The following is a 26892-nucleotide window of genomic DNA, read 5'->3' as shown; positions in this document are numbered from 1 at the left end:
GGATGCTGTGTGATGCCTAAAGCAGAAGGAGGGCCGGGGAACAAGTTCACTTTCGTACTCTTCTCTCAGGGTTTTTGTTTGCCTGCGCTGCTGGGCAGCCCGGGTTTCTCCCCCGCCTGGGGAGGGCGGAGGGGCTGGTGCAGCTAGAGGAGGGCAGGCGCAGAACGCCGCTCTCCCTGCGCAGCGAGGGCCGGGGAATACGGGAGAAGAGAGAGCTGGATTTTCTTAATCCTTCTCTGACCTGGCAGCCCTGGTAGCTGGAAGAGTCCTGTTCTGTTTATCAAGCAAGCTGTCCCTGTTCATTAGAATTGCTCTTTTTTTTCTTTTTTTAAAAATGTTTTTCCAATAGCTCTAGCTTGCAATTTCGGAGAGAGGCAACACACAGGCTGTGGCCCTGGGGATGAACTTGGGATCGAGGAGAGCTGACCCCGGGGGGTGTGTGGGCAAGCGCAGGAGAAGCCGCACCGTGGGGTGGGATTTTTTCCTATTTCCTCCATTGCTTTTGGCCGGACACTCCCACCCTTCACCCTGCAAACCTGCACCCCCCGGCTCCATCTCCCTGAACGCTGGGCGTTACCGTGTCCATACGCACCCGTGTTGGCCGAACGCAGCCGTCCCGGCCGAGGAGAGGCCACGGGGGATCTCGGGGGATCTCTGGGGGGGCTGGCAGCAGGGCCGTGCCCGTCCCTGTGCCCGTGTTCCACACACGTCGAAGGTGCTGCCGGCGACGCCTCCTCCTGCTGCATCGCCCCAAAGCCACGACAACCTGAAGGGACAAACACCACCCAGGATTCAGATGAGCCCATCGTGCTGCATTTTATTTTGAGCCGTTATTTTATAATAAAAGCCACATGTACCTCAGTTAGAATGAGACTGATTCATGAAAAAATACTTGTTTTCACTCACGGCTCATTTTCCATCTAAACGATGCATTTCCCAGTTAGAAAAATAAGTGTCTGTGGGGAGACGGGAGGGAGGGCAGAGGTGGGGGCAGAGCTCAGCCCCACATGGGGCTGGTGCCACGCTCAGCTTTGCCCCATCAGAACAGCGGATCCACTCGCCCATCTCCCCAGAATCATCATCTGGTTACACCACAGCGCTTTCAGACCGGGTGTCCACCCTGACTCTCATTTTAATGCTGTTTTATGTAACAAAACCCAATGTATTACAAGCCTTGTGCTCAGATTTCATGACTAAAACCAAACACCACTGGAATGTTAGAAAAGAACGCTTCGGTGTTTGTGAGACAGCAAAGCGAAACAAAATACTTTCAGCCCACCTTGACGTTTTAACAATAAACCGCTGTGAAATGCAGGAACACCTGAGGCCCTGCCACTGACAGCCGTGCGCGAGTCCGAGCAAACAATCTGCAACACGTTCTTCAACTCCGTCCTTAAGAAAAGCCCAGACCTGTTTAAGAGAAAGGCACTTCTCTGAAACATGCGTGGGCTCATGCTGCTGCTCATTTTTCACTAATTCGATAATTGAAACTACAGCTTAGCTCTCATACAGAAAAAATAAACATTTGCGTAGGTTTTGCCTGGTCTTTCCATAAACGATCCTGGTTTTACAGTGCTAAAATACAGCGCTCAGAATTTAAGACGTGTGCTGAGATTGTGGCTGACTTCTAAACTGTAGAAAGTGATTTTATGGAAGGGGTTTAACTTGGCTTTAATGAAACTAGTAAAAGAACTTTGAAACGCTAAAGAAAGTTACATTTTAATATTTGTGAGATAGTAACTGCAGGTAAAACATCCTCTGTGCATTAGCAGGACAGATTTTTCTTCATCAACAAAGTATAAAGATTAAAATACACGAACCCTGTAAAAAATAGCATGCGCAGCCATACACATACACACCCAGAAAATCCAGTAACATTTAATAATTTTTAAAAGAAACATGCAAATACCCGGAAAACAAAATGCTTGCAAGATGCCTTTTCAGGGAATAAATTTAAAAAAAAAAAAAAAAGAAAACGACCAGCTTCTTCAAATTTATGTGACAGTCTAATCACAAAATTGCTTCTGAAATAATGCATCTTAACCACCGCGACAATCAGTCAGAACTGAAGTGTTGTCCCTGTAAACTGAGAAGGACATAAACCGTTTTGCAGACTTTCCTCCTGCTCGCCTGTTGTAACGAGCAGCTCACAAACCCGGCACCGAGCTCCAGGCTGCGGGAAGAGCCGCTGCACCCGCAGACGCTGCTGAGAGAGGAGAGGCCGGGAGAGCGCTGCGAGCTGCAGCGCAAACACCAGCCCCGGGGCCAGGAGAGAGCAAAGGCCCCGCAGATCCCATCCCAGACGAGGGTGTTTGAGCGCAGACAGTCTGACCTGGACCGAGGGCTTCCCAGTCACGGCGTTTTCAGTGGGGACGAACCGAGGACGTTTCTTCCTTGGTGGGAACGGTGGTGTCAAAGTTCTTATGTGGCTGGTCAGCATCATGCGGGTGAACTCCCCACTTTTTGTTTAAAACACAAAGCCACCTGTTTCTTAAGTGGCACTACACTACATCTCCAACCCTCAGCTTTTTTCAATACATTTCTCGATGCGAATCCTGAGGACCCTCCCCTTGATGTTTTCCAGAGTCCGTGTATTTTGCTCCCAGAGCCTTGACTACCATTGGAGGCTGGAAGAGCAAAGACACTGGAATCTGTATCCCCTTGGCAGGTTTCTGCATGGATCTGTGGTAACAGCTAATTTTTCGGGACAGGGGTTTTGTTTTACATCATTTGCAGCGGTACCATAATAAGATTCAGTTGTGGATCCTGGGTTTGTGCCTCGAGGTTTTTGCCATCGTCTCTGAAGCTCAGAGCAGCTCTGCAGCGAAGCTGGGCCATTGTTACGGCTGCCGAGCTGGCAGGGAGGGAGCGCCCACACTCCGCTGTGTCCAAGGGAAAGAGAAAAGAGGTTTTTTGAACTAATGGCACTGATCTCTCAGAAAATGCAGTTAAGGCTTTACACCAGCTTTTAGAAGAGCAATGCACACAGCCTTGCTCCTGCAGACTCTCCTCTCGCCAGCGCACCCCCAGGCACGCAAAGAGTAGTTTGTAACGCAGTTACTGTGGGGTTACACAAACCCCCTCCTCGTCTCCAGGGGTTTCTTTGCATTCCTCCGAATCCCCTCGCTCCCCTCCCTGTTCCCTCTCCTCAGACCTGGGGCTGTGGCTCCTTGTTACCGCGGGGCCGGAGGGGCCCCATGCCGCGCCCCAGCCCGGCCCCTCTCCAGTGGTGCATGTGGGACCACCGAGACCTATGACTGCTTAAACAGGGTCTCGGCGTGTATTTTACAGCCTCTGCCTCGGTTTGTACCTTTCCAGGCTTTAGCGGCACTTCTTTGTTATCTCGGGGGCAATAGGACTTGGCCTTAAAAGCCAGCTTGGTGCCTCGTCCATCCCAAGACCTGACAAGGTCTCTCCTGGCCTCGCCGATGGGCGGGAGGAGCTGGGCAGCACCCTGGGCCCCCCGCAGCCCCCAGCCCCACGGGACCAGCCAACATGGGGTGGGTGGCGATGCCCCGTGGGGCACAGTGGCCCTTCGCCCTCCCCAGCAATGCTGCCGGCGGGAGGTAGCGTCCTCCGGCCGCCCGGGGGTCACCAACAGATTTTGCTTGGCCGTCCTTAGCATTTTTATCTTCTACAGCTTGTAAAAATGCTTTTAAGAGATTGGACACGATTCTTCCTTTTCCCAACTGGCTCCACTTCTCCATTTGCAACAAATCATGACTTTTTGCCCTTTATCCCCAAAGGGGTTGTAATTAACGGGTTATTTTACCCCCTCTCGGATGGGTACGATTCCATCACCGCGTTGCCCGGGAACGGCGCCTACGGGAAGGTGCTTTGGGACTGTCGCTGCAGGACCAGCAAGGGGAGCTCAAGCCTTGTTTATGGTAGGTCCTACACTAATGATGTCCGCTGTCTGGGTCTGCTCCCGCCCTGCCCGCGGCCAGCGCAGTGGTACACACAGGATGCACCCACCTTGCCGGCGGCGAGCGGGGGGGGTGTGGCGCGGTGAGGGGCGGAAGAAAGGGGGGAGCAAAGCCCCGCTGGTGCGGAGAGAGCGCGGGGCAGCCGCGTTTCTGCGGGGGGGGGGGAGGGAGGAGGGAGCGGGCAGAGCCGCTCAGCGCGGGCCGGGGAGGGGAGGGGAGGGGAGGGGGGAACCGGGGCCGCCCCGCCCGGCCGGGCGCTCGCCCAGAGGCGGCGGTGACGGGCGCTGCTCCTCGCGGGCCGGCAGCCCCGTCCCGTCCCGCCCCGCTCCGCCCGCGGGGGCCGGCGCAGCTCCACGCGCAGAAATCGCGGTGGCGGCGGCTGGTCGGGCCGCCCCGCGGGGCTCCGCTCGGGGCGGGGGGAGCCGCGGCACCGGCTTAAATCACCGCCGAGCCCCGGGGCCGCGCCGGCGGAGCGGGGCGGCCTCCCCTCCTTCCCCTCCCCTCCCTCCCTCTCTCCTTCCCCTCCCCTTCTTTCCCCCGGCGCGCAGGCAGCTGCCCGCGGCGGCCGCTCCTGCCCGCTCCAACTTTTCCTGCCTGTTGCAGGGCGCGTCCCGCCCCGGCGGGGATGGGCTCGGCGGGGCAGCGCCGCGGGTAGCCGGCCCGTCGGGGCGGGGGGGGCCCGTCGGGGCGGGGGGTGCCCGCCGCCGTTCTCCGCCCCCCGCCGCCGTGGCGGCCCGGCGCTCGGCGGGCATGGAGGTGCAGCTGGGGGTCGGGCGCGTCTACCCGCGGGCGGCGGGCAGGACCTTCCGCGGCGCCTTCCAGACCTTTTTCCAGAGCGTTTGCGAGGCGATCCAGGCGCCGCGGGAGGAGCCGGGCGCCAGCCAGCAGCCGCCCCGCCCGCCGAGCCCCCAGCCCCCGCCGGAGCCCCGCGGCCCCGGGAAGGGGCCACCGGCCGGCGGCCCCGCCATGGGCTCGCCCTTCCCCGGCGAGCTGCGGGAGCTGCTGGGCGAGGCGGGCGCGCTGCCGCCGCTGCCCGAGGCCGAGCCGGCGCCCCGGGAGGACCCGCTGGGCGAGAGCGCCGAGCAGCTCCGCCGGGCCGTGTCCGCCTCCATGGGCCTGGCGCTGGAGGCGCCGGAGGCTCCGGCCGAGCCGCCGCCGCCCCGGGAGGACTGTATGTTCGCGCTGCCCGCCGCGGGCCCGCCCGAGCCTCCCGCCGCCTTCGCGGCCGTCGAGGCTCCCGCCGTCGGGCCGGGGCTCTGCCGCGGCTTCGCCCTGGGGCCGCCGCCCGCCCGCGTCAAGCTGGAGGGGCCGGGGGGGCCGGCGGCGGGCGGCGGCTGGGGGGTTCCGTGCCGCTACGGCGCCGAGCTGGCCCCGCCGGGCCCCCCCCCGCCGCCCTGGGCCGCTTTCCTCGCCGAGGAGGGGCCGCTCTTCGGGCCCCCCGCCGAGCCGCCCCCCGGCCCGCCGGGATGCGGCCGCGGACCGGCCGCCGACGCCGCCGAGTTCCCCGCCGACGGCTGGTACCCGGGGGGCCGGGCGCCCTTCGCCTCCCCCGCCGCCGCCGTCAAGAGCGAGCTGGGGCCCTGGGCCGAGGGCTATGCCGGCCCCTACGGCGATCTCCGGTGAGTACCCGCGCCCCGCATCCCTCATCCCTCCTGCACCCATCATCCCGTGTCCCACCATCATCCCTCATCCCACACCTGCATCCCACCGGCACCCCGCATCCCACACCCCACATCCCTCACCCTGCAGCCCACATCTCACCAGAACTGACGCCCCGCGCCCTACATCCCACTGGCACCCCTCATCCTGCACCACACATCCCGCACCCCGCATCCCATACCTCTCATCCTGTACCCTGCATCCCACCGGCACCAGCACCCCGCGTCCCACCCCACATCTCACCAGCACCCTGTACCCTGCATCCCGCTGGCACCGGCACCCCTCATCCTGCACCCGCCAGCACCAGCGCCCCTTAGCCCGCATCACACATCCCACACCCTGCATCCTACCAGCACCCCGCATCCAGAGCAGGCACCTCGCAGCCCATGAGCACCCTGCTGCCCCACTGCCTCCCACAGCTGCCCTGGCAAACGCGGCGGGTCCAGCCCATCTCTGTCCTGGCTGCCCTTGGCTTGATTCACCCCTTCCCTGGCAGAGCCTTTGCTTTCACAGACATGGTGTCACTGGGGACTTAGTAGGCAATATTGAATCAGAAATTGGGCGCTAAACTCCCGGTATTCCCCGCCGTCCCCTTAAGGTTGTTTGCGTCGTTCTGCATCTGTTACCCCCTTCCCTCGGCCGCTGTAAGCGCGCGGGAATCGGGACGCTGCGCCTGAAGCACTGACCGATCTCAGGATTGAGTTAAAATTGTGCCTGTGCCTTGCTCTGCCGTCAGCCAGATGGATGGGGAACGGGCTGGGCAGAGTGAGCTGGAACTGCTCAACCTATGGGCAGAGAAATGCTGCGTGCGCTTGGAAGCTCTGCTTAAATACAGACAGAAAACGTGCTTTAAAGTGGAGACAGGAGAGTATTTAGGAATACAGCAGAGGAGGAAAGGTTCGTTTGAGAAGAAGGATTCGATCAAAAATAATTTCTCCTGGTGGATTAACCTCAGGAAAGGAGATTAACTGTCCCTGTAGAACAGGTAGACACCACCTAAGGCTCAGGCGGGCGAGCTGCGTTGTCAGCTCTCTGCATGGCAAAACGCGTTTCTGCGTGAGAGTCGCCACAGCGGAGGGAAATGGCAGCGAGAACGTGTCTGCAAAAGGGTTTATTTCTGTGCTGCCTCGGGGATGGCCCCAGCCGCAGGCTCAGTGTGGCCTCAGCTGGGTTTGCATCGGTGGAGTTTCACATCCCCACGCTTCACCCCGTGGTACCGTGTCTGCTGGGAGCCGACATGGAAATGAGTAATTAGATTTTCCCTTTAAATTAGCACAGGGCAGCAGCTGTGCCCCTGGGCTTGTTTCCTTGCTTTGAAATGCTCACAGGTTTATTGGGGCAGTGCAGTAATTATCATCCACCTGATAATTTATTTGAGGGCTTGGCAAAGAAAAAAAAGGGATAAAAGCAAGGACAGGTCAGAGTGAGTCCAGCTGTGAGCCGCGTGCCTTCCTCCGGAGCCTGGGTGACTCTCGGCCGGAATCGGAGGGAGCAGGGCTGAATAAAGCTGGAAACGTTCAACTGCCCAAACGCTGCCAGCGGGTTTTTGATGGCAGAAGGCTCGACCTTGCAGGGGCTCACACTGCTTGGGCTGGGCCGGCAGACAGCCCCGTGTGGGCAGGGGATGCTGCGTTAGGGAGGGCAGGTTTGGGGGGACGGGGGGAGCAGGTAAAGCGTGCCTGAATCCTGCCTGGGAGATGAACGACGTCTCCCTTATAATCCCGTGAGAAGGGTGGTATCCTCCTCTTCCTCATGCACGTCCCTGTCCCCATTCCCCACGGGGGCCGGGGGTAGCACAGACCCTCTAAAATACCCTCGTCTTGTCCGTTGAGCTCGGTGGCTCGTACAGTGTTACCCGACGGCTGCAGGGGGGTGGCAGACAGTGTTTGAACCCTGCTCTGGGTTCAGATCCGATTTTACAATGCTGTAAGGAAAGCGGAGCGTTCCTGGTCTTGCTAAAGCCGTGGGGGTTGATGGCTGCCAGGTTTATAGCCCATCCCAGCAGAGCCTCCGTTAACCTCAGCTGCCTGTCGGCTGCGGTGGCTGTTTGCGTTCCCCTGGAGCAGCGGTGCCGGTGCGGTGCTGCCGATGGCAGCGGGTCAGGTACCGGCTCCCCGGGCGGCGAGGAGAGAGGGTTGTGGGAGCTAAACTGATGTAAAGTTCCCTCACAGGGGATGCTCTGCTCAGGACCTGTATGCCCCTGTGAGCTACTAGTGCTAGGCTTAAGTAGCACAGAAAGCTTTACCCTCTTGGGCTCAGCCTTTCCCTGGGCCGTGGTGCTGGCAGCGGCCCCGTCTCCTCCGCAGGGTAAAGAGCGTTTTAGGGTGTGTTGCTCCTAGTTCTTCCCTTTTTTGTAACGGTCCCACTTTGTGCTCGTGGGATCGCATCTCTCCCCTCTGAGGGGAACCTCTCAAAACACTGTCTCTGTGCTGGCACAGTCTGGGTCAGGTATAGGGGGGCATTTTTTAAGTCAGAGACATCCCACCCATATATGACACTAAAGCATGAACAGTTTCTTAATATTTGGGGGGACCAGTGCAGCTCTGTAACAGCTGCCTGCGCCTTTGCATGTGCAGAGGGGGTTTGTCTGGGTTTAGAGGCACCGAAAGGTGGCAGGGGAAGCGAAGTAGGCATTAGCACAATTTGATTTAATTGAAAGCTTTTGATGTGGTGTACCTGATTGTGCCAGTAATGCTTACATATAATTAGCAAATTAATCCAGGCTTTTGCTACACTGTGGGCTTGCAGCTGTTTACCTTTGTGCTCTGGTTATTGCATAATTACTACCAGCAGTCTTTGAGGTGACTCAATAACCTATCTTAAGAGTGAGACACAGCACTGATAGAATAAATCCAAGGTTACGGCACCAAACTGACTTGTCAGATCAAATCGCAGCGGCGGGGAAGTGGTGTAGGCCTATGTGGTTTAGGCTAAAATGGAATCAAGGAAGGAGCTATTACTGAAGCGATGGGAACAAAGGTGATAAACGAATTTAAGGGGTAATTGCCTCAGAAAAATCTAGCTGTCTGTGCAGCTTCAGATGTTTAAGTGGCGTTTGCTATTACTATTGTTACCTGTCTGGTATCCCTGTGTTTGCTGCTCACACCTACCCGTGGATTCCTTTCTCCGGCTGGGTGTAATCAGCTCGGCGAGTGCCCTGTGTTTATGCATCACCTGCCATGACGGCTGTATAATCTTTTTTGTGGCCAGCTATGTAATTGTGATACCGCTTGCAGATAACGCCAGTAATAATTTCTACCCATTGAAGGAGATAAGATTGTGATAAGGAGATCAAGGGCAGGTGATTACACTGACAGATGAGAGGAGGCTGTTCTCCAGGCTGCTCTGGCTCCTGGCCTGTGGCCGCTGGCCGCCCACGCCCCCTTCCCTGGGAGGGGACCCTCGGCTCTTCACAGCGGGACTTGGAAGCCCTTGGGAAGGGGATGACCCCTCTTGCCTGCCGTCGTCACTGTGACCTTTCCGCTCAGGTGAACGGCGGCATTACGTGGGTATTTCTTTAGAAGACCAGCCGTGCGTGGAAGAACGCTGCTCCTGAAGCCTGTCCCTCTGGCCAGCTTCACATACTCATGGGCCGCAGCGCCTGGTGCGGTCCGTGGACGGCGAACCTCGGGTGGCTGGGGGAGTCACTGATGTGCTGAAGCTTTTTGATGGCTCCTGGTAGAAGAAGAGAAAACATTAAAAAAAATTCTTCCTCCTCACCTGTTGATTCTTGTCCCTACTGACAGGCACGAGAAGGCTGTTTTAAACACAGACTACAGTGCCAGTCCTGCGCCAGGGCTGTGCCTGGTTTAGAGAGCTCGGGGCTCCTTCGAGTGGGAGTTGGCACACTACCAGGCTGGGACGTGATGCTCGTCTGTCATGGCTCGAGTTAAGGCTGGGAAATGAGTGATGCACCGAGGCAGGACACCTGGAGTAGCCGGGGTGTTAAAGTTCTGCCCAAGCCTTACTCCCGCAGAATAGCAGCAGGTGCAGGGAGCCCCTCGTGAGCGGGGAGAGGCGCAGAGGGGGGCACTGCCAGCTGCCCCGTGGCTCTGCTGGGGCACAGCAGTTCGGCTCCTTTTTCTTGCTCCTGAGAGCTGCTGTCTGAAAAACTGTGACATGCGATCCAAAGCTCTTTTATTTTTTCCACACTTAGCTAGCTGAGCTGTTTTCATTTTGTTTTGAGGGTGCTGATTTATATAGCCTTTCCTGTGAGCGAGTTTTCTTTTAAATTGATAAATGAGATTATCCCTTTCCCCAGGCGGTTCCCCGGGGAGCCCACGAGGAGCCCTTCCCAAAGACGGGCTGTTGGACTTGAGGCTGGGTGCGCGCTGCAGTCCACCTCAGCAGCCTGGGTGCCGGTGGTGTGACACGTGGAGGGACGGGCTCTTTTCTCCTGAAGGTGCCCAGAACCGCCCAGAAAACACTCGTGGTCCTTGTGCCAACAGGTGGCTGAGCCCATGGGCGTTGAAAAGTGTTGGTACTCCCAGTCCTCAGCCAGGTTTGTGCTTGCTGGGGCAGCGGCCCCAGCAGTGAAGGCTCTGTCCGAGGGGCTGGCACAGCCCTTTCCTTTGCCATTACATTGGGATTTAGGTCTGTGGCAATGAAAGAAGGAAAAATAACCGTTTCCAACTTGTTCCTTCCACTCAACTGATTTTGGTTCTGGGGTTTCTTAGTATTTCTGTAGCATATACCAAGTATCATAAAACGGTTTCCTCCTTTTCCGCTCCCTCTCGATCTGTCCCTCCCTCTCTTTCCTCTCATGCTGACTCTCCCACTCTCCAGCTCTCCCTTTACTGTTGGGAAGGGGAGATGTCACCCTGCTCAGGGACGGGCTGTGGAGGACATACACACGCGGTGTGTTTGGGGGGGACCTGCCCGTCCGTTCTTACAACACAAACCCATCTCTTTGCCTTTTCACCCGCTTGTTATAAAACTGCTCACGGGCAGACTTTTCCCCATCCTCTTCTCCCCATGTCTTGAATTTTTGAGCTCTTGCACCCTCTGGAAACTGATTCCAATGTCTCATGCTTGATATCAACAGTGACTCCTTTTTTTCTCCCCCTGGTTTCCCTTAAGTGCTGGTTGCAGTGACAGGATAGGCTCCACGTGACGCTTGGCATAGAAGACAGTGGCTGAGAATTCAGAAAATTTCACCAAAGAAATAATTCATGAGAAGCTTTAAGAGCATTGCTGGGTTTGAGTTATACAGGCATTTTGTGTGCTCTGTCCTATATTATCGAGGACTTCAGGGCGGGAAGCTGTAAGGGATTTGCCCACCACAGCTATTCTCCTACTTGTACAGCTTTTACATTTTTTCTGCTGTTTACAGTGTTCACTGGTATTTTCCTGGTACGCAGGTAATCGCTGTGCTTTGTCTTCTTGCAGCCAGTCTGTAGATAACCCATTGGTTTTCCTGTTTGGAGAACTTCACTCCAGCCAAAGAGAGCTAGTTATAAAGTGGCAGTGATTTGGTGCTTTTTCTGAGGCCAGAAGGGCAACGTATTTCAATATACCCACTGTGAGTGAGAGAGAAGGCATGTTCTGCAGCCCGTGTAGGAACTTTTGCATATTGCCATATCTGAAAGAAAACCGTGCCGGTGCCCAGCTGCACCTTTCCACCCCCATTTCCTTCGCAGGTGGCCACAGGTCAGGCATCGACCCTGGGGCACATCATCACGGCTGATGCCAGTCCCCGCGGTGGTGATTCCTGGAAGTCTGTGCCTCCGGTCCCTCGCTTCAGACCGAGGAAGGTGTGGGACAATCCTGGCAAGAATTAAAGCAGAAACAGTGTAACGAGGCGGTGAATGCTGAATTCCTGGGCATCACCCTTCCGGCCGATGCGCGTCTCCCCGCGCCGAGGACCCTCCAAGGCCATGCGTAGCTCCGGGCAGGAGACAACGGTTCGCTCTGTGTCCGTGCTGGGGGGCACCTTCGAATTGCGTCTCTCGGGCGAAGGAAAGATAAAGGCACACGGTGCTTTGAGAGCAAGATTTCAGATGGGCTGTTTCAAGGAAAAAGCACAGTGAAAATGAGCTGATCAGCAGACAGTCTGTGCATGGGGAGGGGAGGAAAGTGTGCCGCTGGACAGGGGGGAAAGCTGGAAATGGTGCCATTGCAGGAAGAAATGCCAAAATTTCCTAAAATATGGGACATTTTTTTAGTCATATGGGACAGGGCAGTACTGATGTAGGGGAAGGGAAAAAAACAGAGAGATGATGGTCATTTTCCATCATTCAGTGACTCTCGGCATTTTGAGATGCTGGTTGTGAGACGTCAGGGCCAGCAGTTGCGGAGGGAAGAGGAGGCGAGATAAACCTCGGCTCAGCTGTGCTGGGGGGCTGTGGGGCTGGGGGGCCTGGGCCCCGGCTGCCTCGGGTCGGCCAGCATCATGCCGAAGCTTTGGGGCAGCAGCCTTCGGTCCGTCCACAGGTCCTTGGGGACTTCTGGACTGGTTTAGGGGTCTGTGGAGGGTAACCACCAATTATGTGGGTTTGGGAATGCTCTGCGGGGGACCTGGCTGCGCCTGCATGGATGAGCCTTCTTGGCTTTTGAGTTGGAGTGACCTCGTCCAGCCCTGACCCGACCTTCGAGGCTGAAAGCCACAGAGGAACCAGGCTCTCTTTGTTTTCCTGTGGTGGAAGAAAGCAGTTTGGTCACTTTGGGATTTTAACTCGGGCAGGCTGGTGGCCCTGGAATTGATAGTCCCTGCACTCTGCGTGGACCAGAACCGGCTTTATTTCTTAGCAATAATAGTGGTATGAGTGAGCTCATTAAAATAAAAAGGAACTAGCCCAGTTGTCATGGCAAAGCCTTGTGACGGAGGTTCTTCATCCATATTGCCTTTTGCTGTCTCTGTCTCTGCTGCTCTGCCTGCGCTGCCTGCACCGCTTGCCCATCTCCTGCTGCAGGTCGGTCCTTGCCCAGCTCCAGCTGCGGGGCAGAGCCCCAGGTGAGCCCCAGCCCCACATCAAGATGTCTCCCTGCTCTGGGCAAGGTGCCTGCCCAGTCATTGCAATGTGCATTTTGTTTTATTCTGCCTTAAAAACAATTGCAACCCCCATTCTTCTTGCGAGTGAAGTTTAAGTGAAGTTCAATGCATCCTCTAACAGTAATAAAAATACTACCAGTAATAGTACTTTGTGCCTTTATGGCACTTTTCTTGTGAAGCACTTATGAGCAGCAATTCATTTAGCCTCCAGGCAACCATGCAGAACAGGTATTATGCTTTTTCTGTAGATGGGGGAGGCGCAAGCGGGTGGCTTTGGGCTCTCGGAGCATATAAGGGCCGTGGGCCCCCGCAGCAGTCGGAGCTGGGTGCCTGGGGGCTGTCTCGGGTTTTGTGCTGGGTTTTGGGAGAGCATCCCACTGAAGTGTGCTTGTGTGCTGGACTTTGCACCCTGTCCATGCTCCTGTTTGCTTTAGCAGGCCCGAGTGCTGCCCTCGGAGGTGTCCGACCCCGTCCAGCTCTGGGCACGGGGACAGTGTTTGCAGGAGAGGGGTTACGGGAGTGCAGCACCTCACCTTGGGGGACCCGGGCGGGAGCCTCTGTGCTCCCCCGGTGCCTGCGCGGGCAGGGACAGGGTGGGCAGGGAGGGCAGGCTCAACTCTGGCTGCTCTCTTGCCACATTTTTTTTCCTGTTCCATGCAATCTGAGCAGAAGCCAGAAGGAGCAAGGTCGCCCGCGCTCCTCTGTGGTTTGGAGCTCCCCAGCCCCCCATCTGGGGAGGCCTTTTTAAATAATGAGAACAAAGAACGTCCAAACACTGACATGTCCTCAGAAGCGGTAAGAACGGGGCACAGACCACAGATTAAGTGGTTTTGCAGTAGTAGAAATCATCTTAAAAACACAGCCCAGCTCTAGAGGTATTTATAGCTGCTGCCCTTTCCCCGGGCAGTGGGCGCCCGTCCCACTGGGGTGGGAATTGGATGCTGCCCGGCTCCAGGCGTCTTGGATATCCGCACTGGGTGAGTTACACCCCCAGCTCCCTGCAGGTCTCCTGGTGACTTCCCTGTGCAGTCAAGAATCGGAACGGAGCACACTGTAATAAACAAATATGGATAAGCCCGTGGTTTTGCTGGAGGGGCTGGCTGGGTGCCTCCTTTGCGCTGCTGAGGGGCTGTGTGGTGCCATGGACTGTACTGAGCTCAAGATTTCAGGCAAGGTGGTTGCCACTTCCAAAGCAGCTCTGGGAGAAAAATATGTGTCTTAAATAAGGCTTAGAAAGTCAGTGCAGAGCCACCAGTTCTGGGACAGCAGTAGCGTTCATGCGGGGCATGCTTTGCTGCAAGAGTGAGGGAGCACTGCCTGCGGAGCTCAGGGTTAAGCTCTTGCTGGAGCCTGGGGCATGATGTGCTGGAGACTCATCTGAGGATGGGTGGGTGCAGGCTGGGGGGTGCCCTCTCCTCCGCACCGATGTGCTCCTGTGGGGACTAGGAAGGGGCTGGTTGAAACCAGTGGCTTTGGGCAGAGCCTCGGGGGTAAATCCTGCCTTACAATGGCATCTTCACCCATGTGCCAGGCCACCGTCCTGCTGGGTGCGCCTGGAATTGCTGCTATCGGGAGCAGTCCCAGAGCGGGGGCTGCAGATTTCCTAAAAATACATTTTATGGAGGCACTGGGACATGTTCAGTTCCTGGGACAAGGTGGGAAAACCCTTGAACTTTGCCTCCCCTGGCCCTGTGTTCTCAGTGGTTGGGGAAGGCCTTAGAGAGCTGCTTCTTGTCTTTCCCTAGATGATACGTTGCTTCTTTTTCCGGTGTTTTCTCACCAACCTTTCAGCAGTTTGGCTGGTGTTAACATATTTTAGCTGCATTAGCTTCTTTGCTGGTTAGAAAGGGCAAAAAAAATGCTTTGACCTTGGCCCGTGTGCTGAGAACAGAGTCCAGATGCAAGTTTTTGTATCAGTAATTTCCTAGCGAAGGCTCCTGCCTCCTCCCCCTCCCCGCCTATCTGGAGTGGGCAGCGGCAGTGTCCATGCAGTTTCTGACATGCCGTTGGGGAAGGTTTGGACGGGCTGTCTCGGCAGCTCCTCTTTCCTCTTTTAAAAGAGAGAAAAGGAGGAAAGTAATTTGCGTGCAGATGAGGTTAATTGCTTTCATCGGGGTGGCAATTAGGTGCATTAACTGGAAAATGAAATACCGCCTGCAAATATTGTTCAGATGATCTACATTTTTCTTGGATCGTGTGTGTGTGTGCGTGTGCATTCGGGGGCTTGTGTCGTCTTCCACCCGTGGACACAACGCGTGGTTTTTGTGTGCGTATTCTCTTCTGGTAGAACACCTCCATCCCTCGCCCCGGTGCTGCAGCATCCCTCTGCAGACTGTGGAGGGGACGTGCGGAAGTGGGCGCTCGGCCCCGCAGTGTCCGTGGGGAAGGGGGTGCTGGCCACGGCTCCCCCCGGCTGGATGGGGCTCCGCGAGCCTCCCTGCGGGGGCTGGCGTGAGATCGGCATCGCCTCCTCGCCCAGCTCGGGCACGGAGTTGAGAACTGGCCCCCCAGGTCAGCCCCTGCCCCTTCTCCCGCCACCTCCGGCTCGGTTGGGCAGGGTTGGGCTGGGTGACACGTGTCCCCCTCAGGCCCGAAGCCCGGAGCCGTGGCTCCCGTGGGGATCATGTCCCCTCCTCAGCTGGCCCCGGGCGTTGTCCCCGTGTGTGCTCGGACACTTTGGGACGTGCGAGTTGATCTCAGTCTGTTCACATGGATTTAGCTTTCTGGTCTTCAGTTCCTTGTTTTGTTTTTATGTGTCCCCTGCGGTCGGTCGGGGAAGGAAGTCTTTCCCTGTAATACGATCTTCCACTTGCAAAGAGATCCGTTACTTCCTGATCTGCTCCCGAGTCCCCAGGAACATCTTTAAATGGTTAGGAAAAAAAAAAATAGCAGCACAGGGATTTTCTTCCCTTTCTTATTTACGGCACAGCCCGTGCCAAACGCCAGACCTGTGGTTCCCGGCCGTTTCGGAGGTGACTTGGAAGGGGGAGCAGAGCGGGGCAGCGCCGGGTGCCCGCAGGACGGAGCATCCTCTGCCGTCACTGTGCTGAGGGTGGGACGGGGCTGGGCTGTGGTGGCAGCTGAAGGGCCTGGGGGGCCGCAGTTCTCCCTTTGTCCCGCTCCACTTCCATTTTGCCACATTGGCGTGTAAACCCTTGAATTCTGGCCTGCCTTGGAACAGTCGTCTGCGTCCGGGCAGGGTGAGGTGGTGGCCTGAGGTTCGCCGGGCGGCAGCGGGCAGGTCCCTCCGTGCGCTGGTTTCCAGTTATTGGCGGGGGCTCTGTGTGTCCTGCGGGATCCCCTGGGATTGTCGAGGAGCCCTTTGCTGCCGATGGGGCTGAGCCTGCCCTCGCGGCTGGAGGAGAGGATGGGGCTCAGCCCCCGCGCACCCTCCACCTTTCCAAGAGTTGGGGTCAAGGCAGGTGCTTGGCCGCTTCGGCAGCTTTGTCCTGAGATTATTATCCTGCTGCTCGCTTAAAAGAGAATTAAGAGAACACTCTCAAGGCTGAGAGGCCTAAAATTAGACCTGGCATCTGTGCTCTGGTTTGCAGGCGGGCTTAAAAGAAAATGATTCCTGGCTGCTTTCATTCTTCGCCTGCTCGTAAGGGCGAGGCAGAGGCGAAGCCAGCTGCCGGGCTCGTAAATGCTTGCCAAAGCGCCTCGGCGCTCTCTGCCCAGCGCGGCTGGCGGGTCTGTGGGCTGTGGTGTCTGTCTGTGGTTATGGGGGTACCTCCCACACACATGGCTCCCCCGGGATCAGCCGCTTGCTGCTGCTGCAGGGCTCTGCCCTCTGTGTTTCCCATTCAGCCCACGGAACGGCCGGTCTGGCTCTCGGTGCCTTGTGTCGCTAGACGAACGTACCGGGGTCAAGGCACTGTTCCCAGAGCCGTGCCGGCCTGGGGTGCCTCGACGTTGCCTCTGCTGCCGAGATTGGGACTAGGAGTGCCAAGAAGACCGTAGATACGTGAAACCTTCGTTGTAATTTGCATGTTTACTCTTTACGAGATGACTCAAAGCGTGGTCTGCTTTGAGGGCACGGGGAGATGATATTGTTGCGTAAGTTGTGAAGTCTTCCTCCAGAAAACAAGTGGTTTGCCAGCAGAGGAGAAGAGAAATTTTGCAGATACAGCTTATACCCGTTTCCAGACATAATAAGGAAAAGCATTTTTATGCCCCTGCAGCTGTGTCTCTGCAAAGGTTTGGTTTTGGTGTAAACATGCCTAAAAATAAAGCAGTTCTGCCAGTGACTTAGGGCATGGCTGAAGTTCCCACCTCGGCCAGCCCCAAAGCCCCGCCGCAGGCTCTCGCAGTGGGGCAGGGCAGGGAGCTGGCAGGGCTGGCGACATGCGGCCACCGCGGCAAGTGCCGACACCCCCCCTCTGCGAGAGGGATGCTGCGGGGCCGGGGGCTGCTCTCTGGGCTGGAGGTTGCTGTTTCTTCCTCTCGTCCCCATCCGTCCCCAGGGCCGCTGTGCTTTGCCAGGAGGAGGAGGGTGCTGGGGCAGCGGGGAGGCGGGGGAGCCGGGAGCAGTGGTCCTCTGAAACGCAGCGATGCCGCCTTTTGCTTTGCTTGTTTTGCTTTGCTGCGTGGTGTGCCTGCCCGCTCAGGTGCCTCCAGTGTGAGTGGTCGTTGGGGTCTTCTCGTTTTTCCATGCTGGATTCTGCTGTGTCTGCCATCTGCCCATTTTGAACTCACGCTTCATCCAATAGAGAAATAAAAATGCAGAATTTGCAGCACGGTTTCCTTAGCAATAATTCCACTGCCAAATGCAGTGGGGAAAGTATCGGCATTTTAAATATCTGAGTCTGGAAATGAATCCTGACGTCCCTCAGCATTCCGGCTGGGAGCCCTCCCCTTGGAGGTTGTTCTGGTGGTCCAAGGTTCGAGTGTGGCCCCTCTATGCACCAACCCATTCTTCGGTGGGATAACGGGGTGCTGGGATCATCAGACGTGTTTGCATGGGCTCCCGCAGGTGCAGAGGCAGATGCCGTCCCCGGCCGCAGAGCTGGTGGCAGTTCAGTGTCCCCAGGCACAGGGAGTGCTCTTAAACCCGTGTCGTTGGTGGGGCAAGGTGTGGAGTCGTGGTCCCGCTTTCTCATCATGGAAGAATGTGGAAGCCTGTGTTTACCAGAGTCTGTGAAACTCAGGGCAGCTCAGTAAGACATAACGGTGGGTGGTTCACGGGTTTTCTGGCCTCGCGGAGGAGGTTGGTCTCCCAGCAGAAGTCAGCACCTCAGCCCTGGGGATTCACTGTGTTGCTAAACCAGCTCCAGAAAGTAGAGAAAATCCAGTTTATTCTGCCGGTTCAGTCAAAAGCCTAGTCATTCAAAACTGAGACCTATCCAGAGTTGAAAATGCCAGAAAATGTGGGAGGTTTTCTTCCGACCTGTGTAGAGAATGAGGCATGGGATAGCGTTATCCAACGGCGATTAAATCTGGGAGATCCCTTAGAAAAAGGCCAGTCAGCAGAGTTTGCAGCTCACAAATAAGCCTGGCTTGGCGTTAGTAGTCAGTTGCTTTGAAACGCAGTCTGCTTTAAAAATTTAGTTATGACTTACCATAAGAGCAATTTCCATCAAATTTATGGATCCATTTGAACGCAACTTGACATATCTCAAATAAAATATTAACCCAGCATCTAATAAATAAGAAATGTGTCAGACACCATTTTCTAAGTTATAGAACAGAAAATCAGAAGTTGTGACAAACTGCGTAATTGATTCACAAAACAAAAGCATATTTGCTAAACAGGAGAAGGCTCTTACTAATGAAAACAACTGTCACGTCCTCTGCAGAGGCATCCACATGGCTCTATTTAAAATGAACACTTTCTGCACCTTGTGCAGAGAAAATGTGAAGGTAGGGAACGCTACTGAATGCATTCTTTGGGGAAGAGCACTGCAAAAGACATAGAAAAGGTGAAAACTGATTATTTAAGTGGAGAGATCCTTGTTGTGTAATTAAATTCTGATTCCGTTTGAAGTTCTATATGACACTGATTTAAATCAGTCCCCCTTGGCTCGGCGGGTTGCAGGCAGTGCTGGAGGAGGCTCGGCCGCCTTGGTCCCGCTGCCCAGGGGATGGAGGTGATGGCAAGCACTTGGCCGGCGGCGCCGGGGGGACGCGGGCCCTGAGGTTTCCCGTTGGAGGCCGGTGATGGAGCTGGTGGCGCTCGCCCCCCTGCCAGGCCGGGTGGAGAGGGGCTGTCCCCTTGCCCGAGGTTGACAGTGGCCCCCCTCCTGCCAGCACCGTGGCAGGTATCATCTCTCCCCCGGCAGCTGTTGTTTTCCGTTTGGGACATGACAACCCTGCTTTGTTGACTGGGCAGGTGATTTGTGGCGATACCTCGGGGAGCAAATGGCTGGGTCACAGGAGGTGACGCATGTCACTGGGCGCACGTCTGTCCGTGCTGGCTGACCACCTCTTTGGAAGCCTCCCTTCATGCCGGTATCCTGCCGGCCAAAACTCTCGGGGCAGGTGCTGCTCTACAGAGGCTTCGGGAGCAGTTTTCTGTTACTGTTGGGGATCTGCACTGCAGACCTGGCTGTTGTGAAAAGCTGCCAAGGAACTCGCATCATCTCTTCCCAAGTGTTCCACAAGTGTCACTGTGCTTGGTTTTCAAAGAGGGAAAGCTGAATGTCTTCCTACAAAAGCAGACTGTTAGTACGTGCTCCTACAAGCCTGCGGTGCCCAGCGGAGTACAGGAAGAGGCTTTCTAGGGGGCTGAAGCCAGTGCTCCCTGCTGGCATGAGGGCAGAGTCTCTTGGAGTGTGAAATATATGGATCAAGAGTATCCCGTTATTTGTAATTTTCTTTATAGTCACATTTTCTTTTTGTCAGCAGCGGAGTTGGACTTGACAATGGAAGATTATGGTGTGGATTAAACTAATTTAAAAAGTATTAATCAGGACAGAGTGTTTCCTTGGGAAATGAGTAGGGCTCTTCGGGCACCAAGGACACCAAGGTCTTGTCCTTGGGGACTCCAGGTGACTCTGCAGTCACCAGGACGATGCGGTGTGCGGCGCTGCTGACCTCGGGGGTGCTCATCAGGGCTGAAGCCCGCTTGCGTTACTCCTGTTTTGCTTTTTGTCCCTTGCGTGCTTTGTAATCAGGTGAGTTCCCATCTTTACGTAACCTTGCCACACATGTTTGTGCTATCCCTTTTTGTAGATACCTTCTCTGTCTGGGGAAATCAAGTGTTTCGTCTTCTCTGAGCTGATTTAATTAAGCTGCTCCTTGAGCTCACTGGATGGAGATCAGTTTTGAGGCAGAAGTTTTGGCCTCAGTACTGTATCCAGACTGCAGGCAGCTGCCTGCCGCAGGGGCCACCCATGCGATAGAGGGGCTGCAGAGCGGCTTTGCATTCGGGGCACAGCGTACCTGCCTCCTTTCACCTTTTCAACCTTATTTTCGGCTTCTTTCTGAGGGACGATTGGAAGGTGAGAGCCAGCGGTGACCATTAAGATCAGGCTTGGGTTGTGACGTCCACCCTGTCAGCGGGTGTGCGGTGGCTGGGCTGGCCAGGGTGGCTGTGGGCACCATCCCCCAGTGCAGGGGCAAGGGCCACCCCGCGGGGCAGCTCCAGGCCAGAGCAGCCTTCCCGCAGCACGAAGGAATGCCGAAGGGAGAAGAGCCCTGGGCTTGCCTGGGCCTGGGCTGGTAGAGGTGGGGCTTCGGATGCGGTTGGGACCCAGTGTGTGAAAAATAAACTGTCAAAATTAGTGAATAGGGCCTTTGAAAAGAAAAAAGAGAATTTAATTTGGGAGATTTGAGAATGGATCTGGGCGGCTGTGCTTGTTGAAGTTATTTGTGCCCCCTGGGCTGGGAGGCAGCTGCTGCTGCCGTCCCTGCTGCCGTCCCTGCTGCCCTCTCGTCTGGGGAGCCCCAGATCGCTGCTCCTGGGCACTCTCGGTGGGAGGACCTTCTCCGGAGGGCGTGCTAGTTCTGCTTGCCCTCACTGCCAGGGATGTTTGGAAAACCCGTTGTCATCTGCTAACGTTTATTTAAATCCGGTGAAGATCAAGTTCCTGTGTGTGTTTACCAGGGACGCGTCCCCGTGGTGCACACTGTGCGCTGTGCTCCGCTCTGGGAGATGCTATCTCGCCTCCCCGCCTCCAGCAGCTACACATGAAAACAAGGCATGGTCAGTTTAGAAACATATTCAAGGCTATTTAGAGAAAAGGAAATAAATTCAGTCTACAAGGCTGCGTGTTTATAGATTAAGCTGCTCAAAGTGTTTTAGCAGATGGGATGCTTTAAAGTTTCCATGCAGGCCTTGTTACCTGAATCGGCGGGGCTTAGTAACTGGGTTGCAGGTTGAGCTCAGCTCTGGCAGGAGCCAGTGGCAGTGGAACGGGAGCGTGCAAGAGGGCCCGAGTCTCAGGCCTGTGGTGAACCATCGTGCTCTGGGCTAAATGTGGGGCTTGTGCCTCGACATGAGACCTTGGTCCAGCATGAGCCACGTGACTCCGTTGACGGGAAGCCGGTTATTTTTAATACTGTGTTTGAAAACGTCATGCACAGACGATGCCATTTTAGAGGTGACATTTAGTACCGGTGACATCGCAGCGTCTCAGACACGGCAGTACATGTTCTGTGTCATCCAAGTTTGCGTGCAGACGCTTATTTAGTTCATGGCTCAGCATCTTCTTGAGCGTTATGGCCAGGCAGAGTTTAGGTGCAGGGCTGTAAAGGGGCAAAACCCCCAGCCGCTGTCCCTGAAGGGTGAGGCGTGTGACGGAAGGCGCTCGGCTCTGGTGGGGCTGGGATGAGCCGGGGTGCGCGGTGGCCACCGCGGGTGGGCAGGCAGATCCCGCTCGGGAGTTCCCTGAAGGCCGGAGTCCCCGGCTCTGCAAATCCACTGCCTTGGGCTCTAGCAGACACGTTTCTGGACAAGGCAGCTGAACCCCGGGGTGGGTTCCACGCTGACACGGGCAGCTCGGGGATGGCTGTGCCAGCCGCCGGCACACAACGGTGCCAGGACAGCGCTGCAGCCTGGCGCTTCAGCTGGCGGGTCATGCTGCTGCAGCTGTTGGGGTAATTTTAACATGGGAAATGTAGTCAAATTTAAGAGTGAAGGAGGTGGAATCAGTTATGTCAGACTGATGGAAAACAGCGTGAGGAATATGCATCGTGCTGTATCAGCACGGTGAATTGCCTAACGAATTACTCTTATTTGAGCAAGCAGGCACAGGCTGTAGAAGCTGTGCAGATAAAGCAGCACTTGTACTTTTTCATGGTCTGTCTTTGGAGTCAGAAGTTCTGGGGGTGGCGGGGGGGGCAGTTGTGCCTTGGCTCCTTTTGGGTAGCGTGTGCTGTCTGGTGCTGAGACGGAAACTTTCTTTGTGGGTTGTGAGAAGTGGTTGACTTTTCTCTTATCCATGATTGCCCTTGGTTTCCCGGGTGTGTTGTGAAATCCGGGCTGTTTGGTGAAATGAACTATTGACAAACAAGTGCTTGCATTTCCAAATTACAGTTCCTGCTCTACAGAAATATTGACATGTGGCAGGAGCTCAGCAGGCCCCCAGTTTCCTTAAAGAGCCCTTCTGAAATGAGAATAAAATTCTTCCTGTAGCCATAAGAGAGATACCGAGGTTATTTTTGCTCCCCCCTGAAAACCGCCGTGCTCCTTTGTGAGCAGCCCTGACCTTGGCCTTCAAGCCGTGCGCCAGGGCTGGAATCACTGCCCGACGTCACTGCTGCACCAGTTGTGTCTGCCCGCGCCGTGCTATCTCCCTGCTTTGGGTTTCTGAGGCAGCGTGACACTTGCCACGTATTGGACAAACTCCGGCCGCGTCTCCTGGAGCCCCCCGCAACGCGCTCGCGGCTCGTTTTTGTCGCACCTCCACGTTCCTGTGGCTCGGTGGGGCGGGTGCAGGGACCGACAGAGCAAAACTTCCGCTCGGAGGGAAGCTTTTGAGCAGCCGGTGGCGAGCCTGTGGCCGAGCCTCCCTCCTGGCCCTGGCGCGAGGGCACAGGAGCTGCGAACACTGCTGGGCCCCCCCGCGCAGGTGGGTGTCAGGGCTCTGCCCAGGGAGCTGCCAGTCCTCGCACCCCACAGCCCCCCTCAGCCCTCTTTTTGGGTACTGCAGTGTTACTGCCTACATATTTTGAGAACGCCCTTAAAAGGTCTCTTGGAAACTGGAAAATACATCATTAAGGGTACCATTATTACAGCTTGCTCTGAGCTGCCCATGTTTTAGGTTATGTTTTTCTTACTATTTTCCCTCTAAAAAAGAAAAGGCAAATCGGTGTCTTTCTAAAATTGAAGGTGTTCCTGGGCAAATCCTTCCTGTGGGCAGCGGCTGCCGGTGGTGAAGGTGCCAGAGTGCTCGGCTGAGCTGCTCCCCAAACACCCACCTCTGAGGACCGAGCGCTGCCCCGTGCAAACGCCGGTGGCGGGAGCGTTGCACCCGGGAGCCGCCTGTCTCCCGGCCAGGATTAACCTTGAGTGTCTGCCAGCTGCCGCTGGTTCCTGTCGTGAGTGGGTAGCGGGGGCGAGATCGGCCGAGCAGGGGGTTGCTGAGCCCCCTTGGCGGAGGGATGCACATGTGCACTAGATCCCCACGGGCGTGAAGGTGTGTTTGCACTCGCGCAGCTCTTCTCATGCAGAAACAGCTATTTAAAAAGCCACTCGAGTCTTAATTGTGAATCTACCTCACAACTTTAAATAATTGAGCCTCAAAAATCATCTGAGGTCTTCTGGGGGTCCTGATTCTGTCATCACAGCAACTGCTGCCGTGAGAGTCACTTCTGCTCATTTCTGATCTGAAACACAGAGTGCAGAGAATAGGGAAAGCACAGTGTGGAGGGCCTTATGGAAAAGAAAAATCAGCCTTTTTCAGATTTGTGATCACATAGAGAGGAGAAAAACGTAACGGGTCATTAGAGGAAAGCTCTGGTTCTGCAGGAATCTAAAAAATTGATGGATAAATAAGGCATTTTTAGCAAAGCTTTAATATCTGCTGCTGGTTATTTCCTAGCAGTGTCTGCTCTGCAGCAGCCCCTCAGACTGAGTGCCAAGGCTCTGTAGCATTGGGCGCCCGGGGGGGGACATGGGGGACCCTGGGGACGGGACAGTGGGATTGTGCCGGGAGGACGGGCGAGGTGCTGGGGGGGGCAAGACAGGGAGATGTTTATTGCATCAGGACTTCGCTATGGCAGATATGTTGCAGCTGACTCTATCTTCTTCATTTAATCAGTAGTTCAAGAAAAGCCTTGGAAATTGCGATTGTCAGGGAGGGATAGTGGAGCAGCATCTACAGATGAGTCACTGATTCTGATTGCTGCTGCTAAAAAGAAATCACTCAAAATGTTTCTTGCCTGAAGAACGGGATAAAATTGCTGCTCCAGTTATTAACCTTCAATTTAGGTGGGATCTGCATAGCTCTCATATGAGGAATAGAAGAGAGCAGCATTCTCAAAATACACAACTGCTCAGAGGAGAGAGGTGAGCCTGGGTTTTGATCTCGGCAGTAATTTTCCCATTTCATGCTTTATTCTCAAGGGGTGAGGGGCTTAGCCAAGACAGCCGTGCTTCAGCAGAGACAGAGCCCTGACCTGTGCAAGAGGCGAGCCGCACCGGTACTCTGGTAACAGAGTTCACCTTTGGTTGAAATTAAGCATCCCAGCTAGCTGTTCACCTGACAACAGCAACAGTCCCTGAAGTCCTCTCTGTACTCAAAAGTATTTTTCAGCCTGTGATATGGTTTAAATCAGTCCAATATTGGTTCCTTATCTGTTCTTGAGGAAACAGTTCTCATTTAAAACCTCTCTCTCTTCAGTTTAATTGATGTCTCTTGGGAAAGCGGAACAAAAGGGAGTGGATAGTCTGGACTAAAGAAGCTACTTTTATTACCAGAATTAAAATATCTGATCAAAAGCTGGTAACCAGGCAGCTGCCCCTACATGGGTGCATCGTTGTCCTTGCCACAGTTCTCCTTAAGAGTGATTGCTCTTTAAGCTGTCGCTCTAGGAGTGGTTTTAAGTCCTGATGTCCCTGGGGCTGCTCCTTGTGCAGTGCAGGTTGTACTCCCACCTTTGGGAGTAGTGAAATGAGGTGGGAGAGGGGTGGGAGTGGTGGGGGGCTGCGTGGGGCCGCCTGCGGCCACCTGCCCCGGTACCTGCCTTGGCCGGGCCAGCACCGGGCAGAGCTTAACAGAGGTGGAAACCCCAGTGGAAGATTAGGTCAGACAATGCGCATATCTTTCCTTAATTAAACCTCGGTGCTGCCAGCCGCTCTTTCGGGGTGTGAGATGTCCCCCTGCTTGCCTGGAGGGGCCGAGCTGCATGCGGAGCTGTGGGATGGGGACGGGTGCTGGCCACGGGCGGCAGTTGGGGCTGAGGAGCAGGACAGTGTTCCCTTGCCCCAGGGTCTGCGTTAGTGTGTGACCCCTTTTTCTAAAAGTTCCAAGACTTTTCAGAAGGTTTGTGGTGTGGGTTCCAGCTGCCATCTCTCCTAGGGCTGTTTTCTGTTTCAGTGAATTTGGGGTTTATTCGTACTGTGGGCCCAAATGGGGCCTTTTCTGAGTATAAAGATTTTTTCCAAGAAGTCCTGATGTTGTCACATTTGCTCTTAATATAATTTTATTTCTAAGAGCTAGCTGCAAGCATTCAAACAATACCAGAAACCGAAGGCAGATCTAATTTTGACCAAAAAGTTGTGGTGTCCTCCTGACTGTTAGAAGCTAATTGCCTCATCCAGCGTTTTGACAAAAAGCAAGTTTTAGTAAGTAAAATCCTATTGCTCCCTGTACTGCCTGGACATGCGCTGACTTGTGATTCTGACAAGCACCTCTCCTGCTGCCGTGCCTTCTGAAGAAGCAGCTTCTCCAGAGATCTGATCAAACAAGCGTGCGGCAGCGTGTGTCGGGAGGGAGGCGGCGGGACGGGAGCAGCCGAGCGAGAGGGTTTGGGCGTGCGGTGGAGGGAAGCACAAGGACAGCGCGGTCGGAGCACAGGGCTGGCTCTCGGCATGGCCGCGGTCCTCTCCTCGCACTTGGCACCCGCTCGGGTTGTGCCAGGGCCGCAGGAGGCTCTTCGTGCTTTCCCAGCACAACTTGGAAGAGGTTGTGTCAAATCTGGGGGTTGGGGAAAGCAGCGACAGGCCAGGATGGCCCCTGGTGCTGGTGGGAGTCCGCGCTCTGCCCCTGCTAATAGCTGGTTTCCATCCCCATCCTTGTTTCCAGCTGCCCAGAGTGAAAACCCAGCCTGGGTTTTTCAGGCTGCTGAGCCGGCGAGTGGAAAATGAAAAGCTCTGTAATCCCCACTGACCCACTTCCAGCATTTAATCGTAGTTATTATAGGGCAGACCCTGCAACTTTTATATTTGGCTCTGAAGCTTGTTTCCGCCCTTCGGTGGTTGGCAGCGCCGTGCTCTGCCCGCGGGGCTGTGCCAGGGCAGGGACCTCGGTGACACTGTCCCAGTGTATCCCATGTGCCTGGGAGGGGCAGAGGCAGTGCCTGTGGTCATGGGGAGGGTACAAACAGGAGTGTGCTGGGACACGGCCACAGCAAATGCTTTATGTTTTCACCAGAGGCTTCTGGCTGGGTTTAGTAGTCATGTGGATGAGCAAGGCGTCCCGGAAGAAGGTTCAGTCCAGCCGTTGCCGGGTATTGAAAGAGGGACTAGGTAGAACACAAGCAAGACAAAAAAGAATAGCTTAAGGCAGTTTGATAGTTTAGGAAAAAATAATTTGTTTAACTTAAGAATCAAAAGGATAAATTCATCTGTAGTGAAGTGGCAACAGTGACCTTAATGGAGTGGGATCACGTAGCTTAATGAGCGTGCAGAGTCCTTCTTTTGATGTCTGGGCCTCGCTGCTGAAGCCAAAATTACATGCACACTGCAGCAGCTGGTCCCAGTCACCTTCCCTTCCTGGGCTGTGCTGTCGCTGTGCCTGTACTTTGTCACCCATTGTCACACATTGTACCGGTGTCAGGAGGGCACCCCAGCATGGCCTTCTGCGTGCGCATAGCAAGGCCGGGCTTAGCCGTTGCCTCCTTCCTGATCAGTGTTTGGCTTGTCCCGTCACCGGAATTTGGGGTTTTGCCATGAATGTTCTCCCACGTGCCATCTGCTGGGCTCGCCCATAGCTCGTCCGATCCTCATTTGCTGACCCTTCCCCTTCTTCTCTTTCTGTTTTACACTGCAGGTTGGAGACTGGCCATGAACACGTCTTGCCCATTGACTATTACTTTCCACCTCAGAAGACTTGCCTGATCTGTGGAGATGAAGCATCTGGGTGCCACTATGGAGCCCTCACTTGTGGTAGCTGCAAAGTCTTCTTCAAACGGGCAGCTGAAGGTAATGGGTGC

General features: G+C 55.4%; 1 protein-coding gene across 1 annotated transcript in view; it reads left to right on the top strand.

Annotated features, from left to right (window-relative positions):
• Positions 1–4676: 4676 nt before the first annotated feature.
• AR (androgen receptor) overlaps positions 4677–26892 on the top strand; it is a 47215-nt gene continuing 24999 nt past the window's right edge. The window contains exons 1-2 of the mRNA XM_074835030.1: positions 4677–5545; positions 26730–26881. Coding sequence (XP_074691131.1) covers positions 4677–5545; positions 26730–26881 — 1021 coding nt within the window. The remainder of the gene's footprint in view (positions 5546–26729; positions 26882–26892) is intronic.

This window comes from Strix aluco, chromosome 10, assembly GCF_031877795.1.
Source record: "Strix aluco isolate bStrAlu1 chromosome 10, bStrAlu1.hap1, whole genome shotgun sequence".
NCBI lineage: Eukaryota > Metazoa > Chordata > Aves > Strigiformes > Strigidae > Strix > Strix aluco.
Note: the sequence above shows the minus strand (reverse complement) of the source record. Positions and strands in the feature narration are given on the sequence as shown.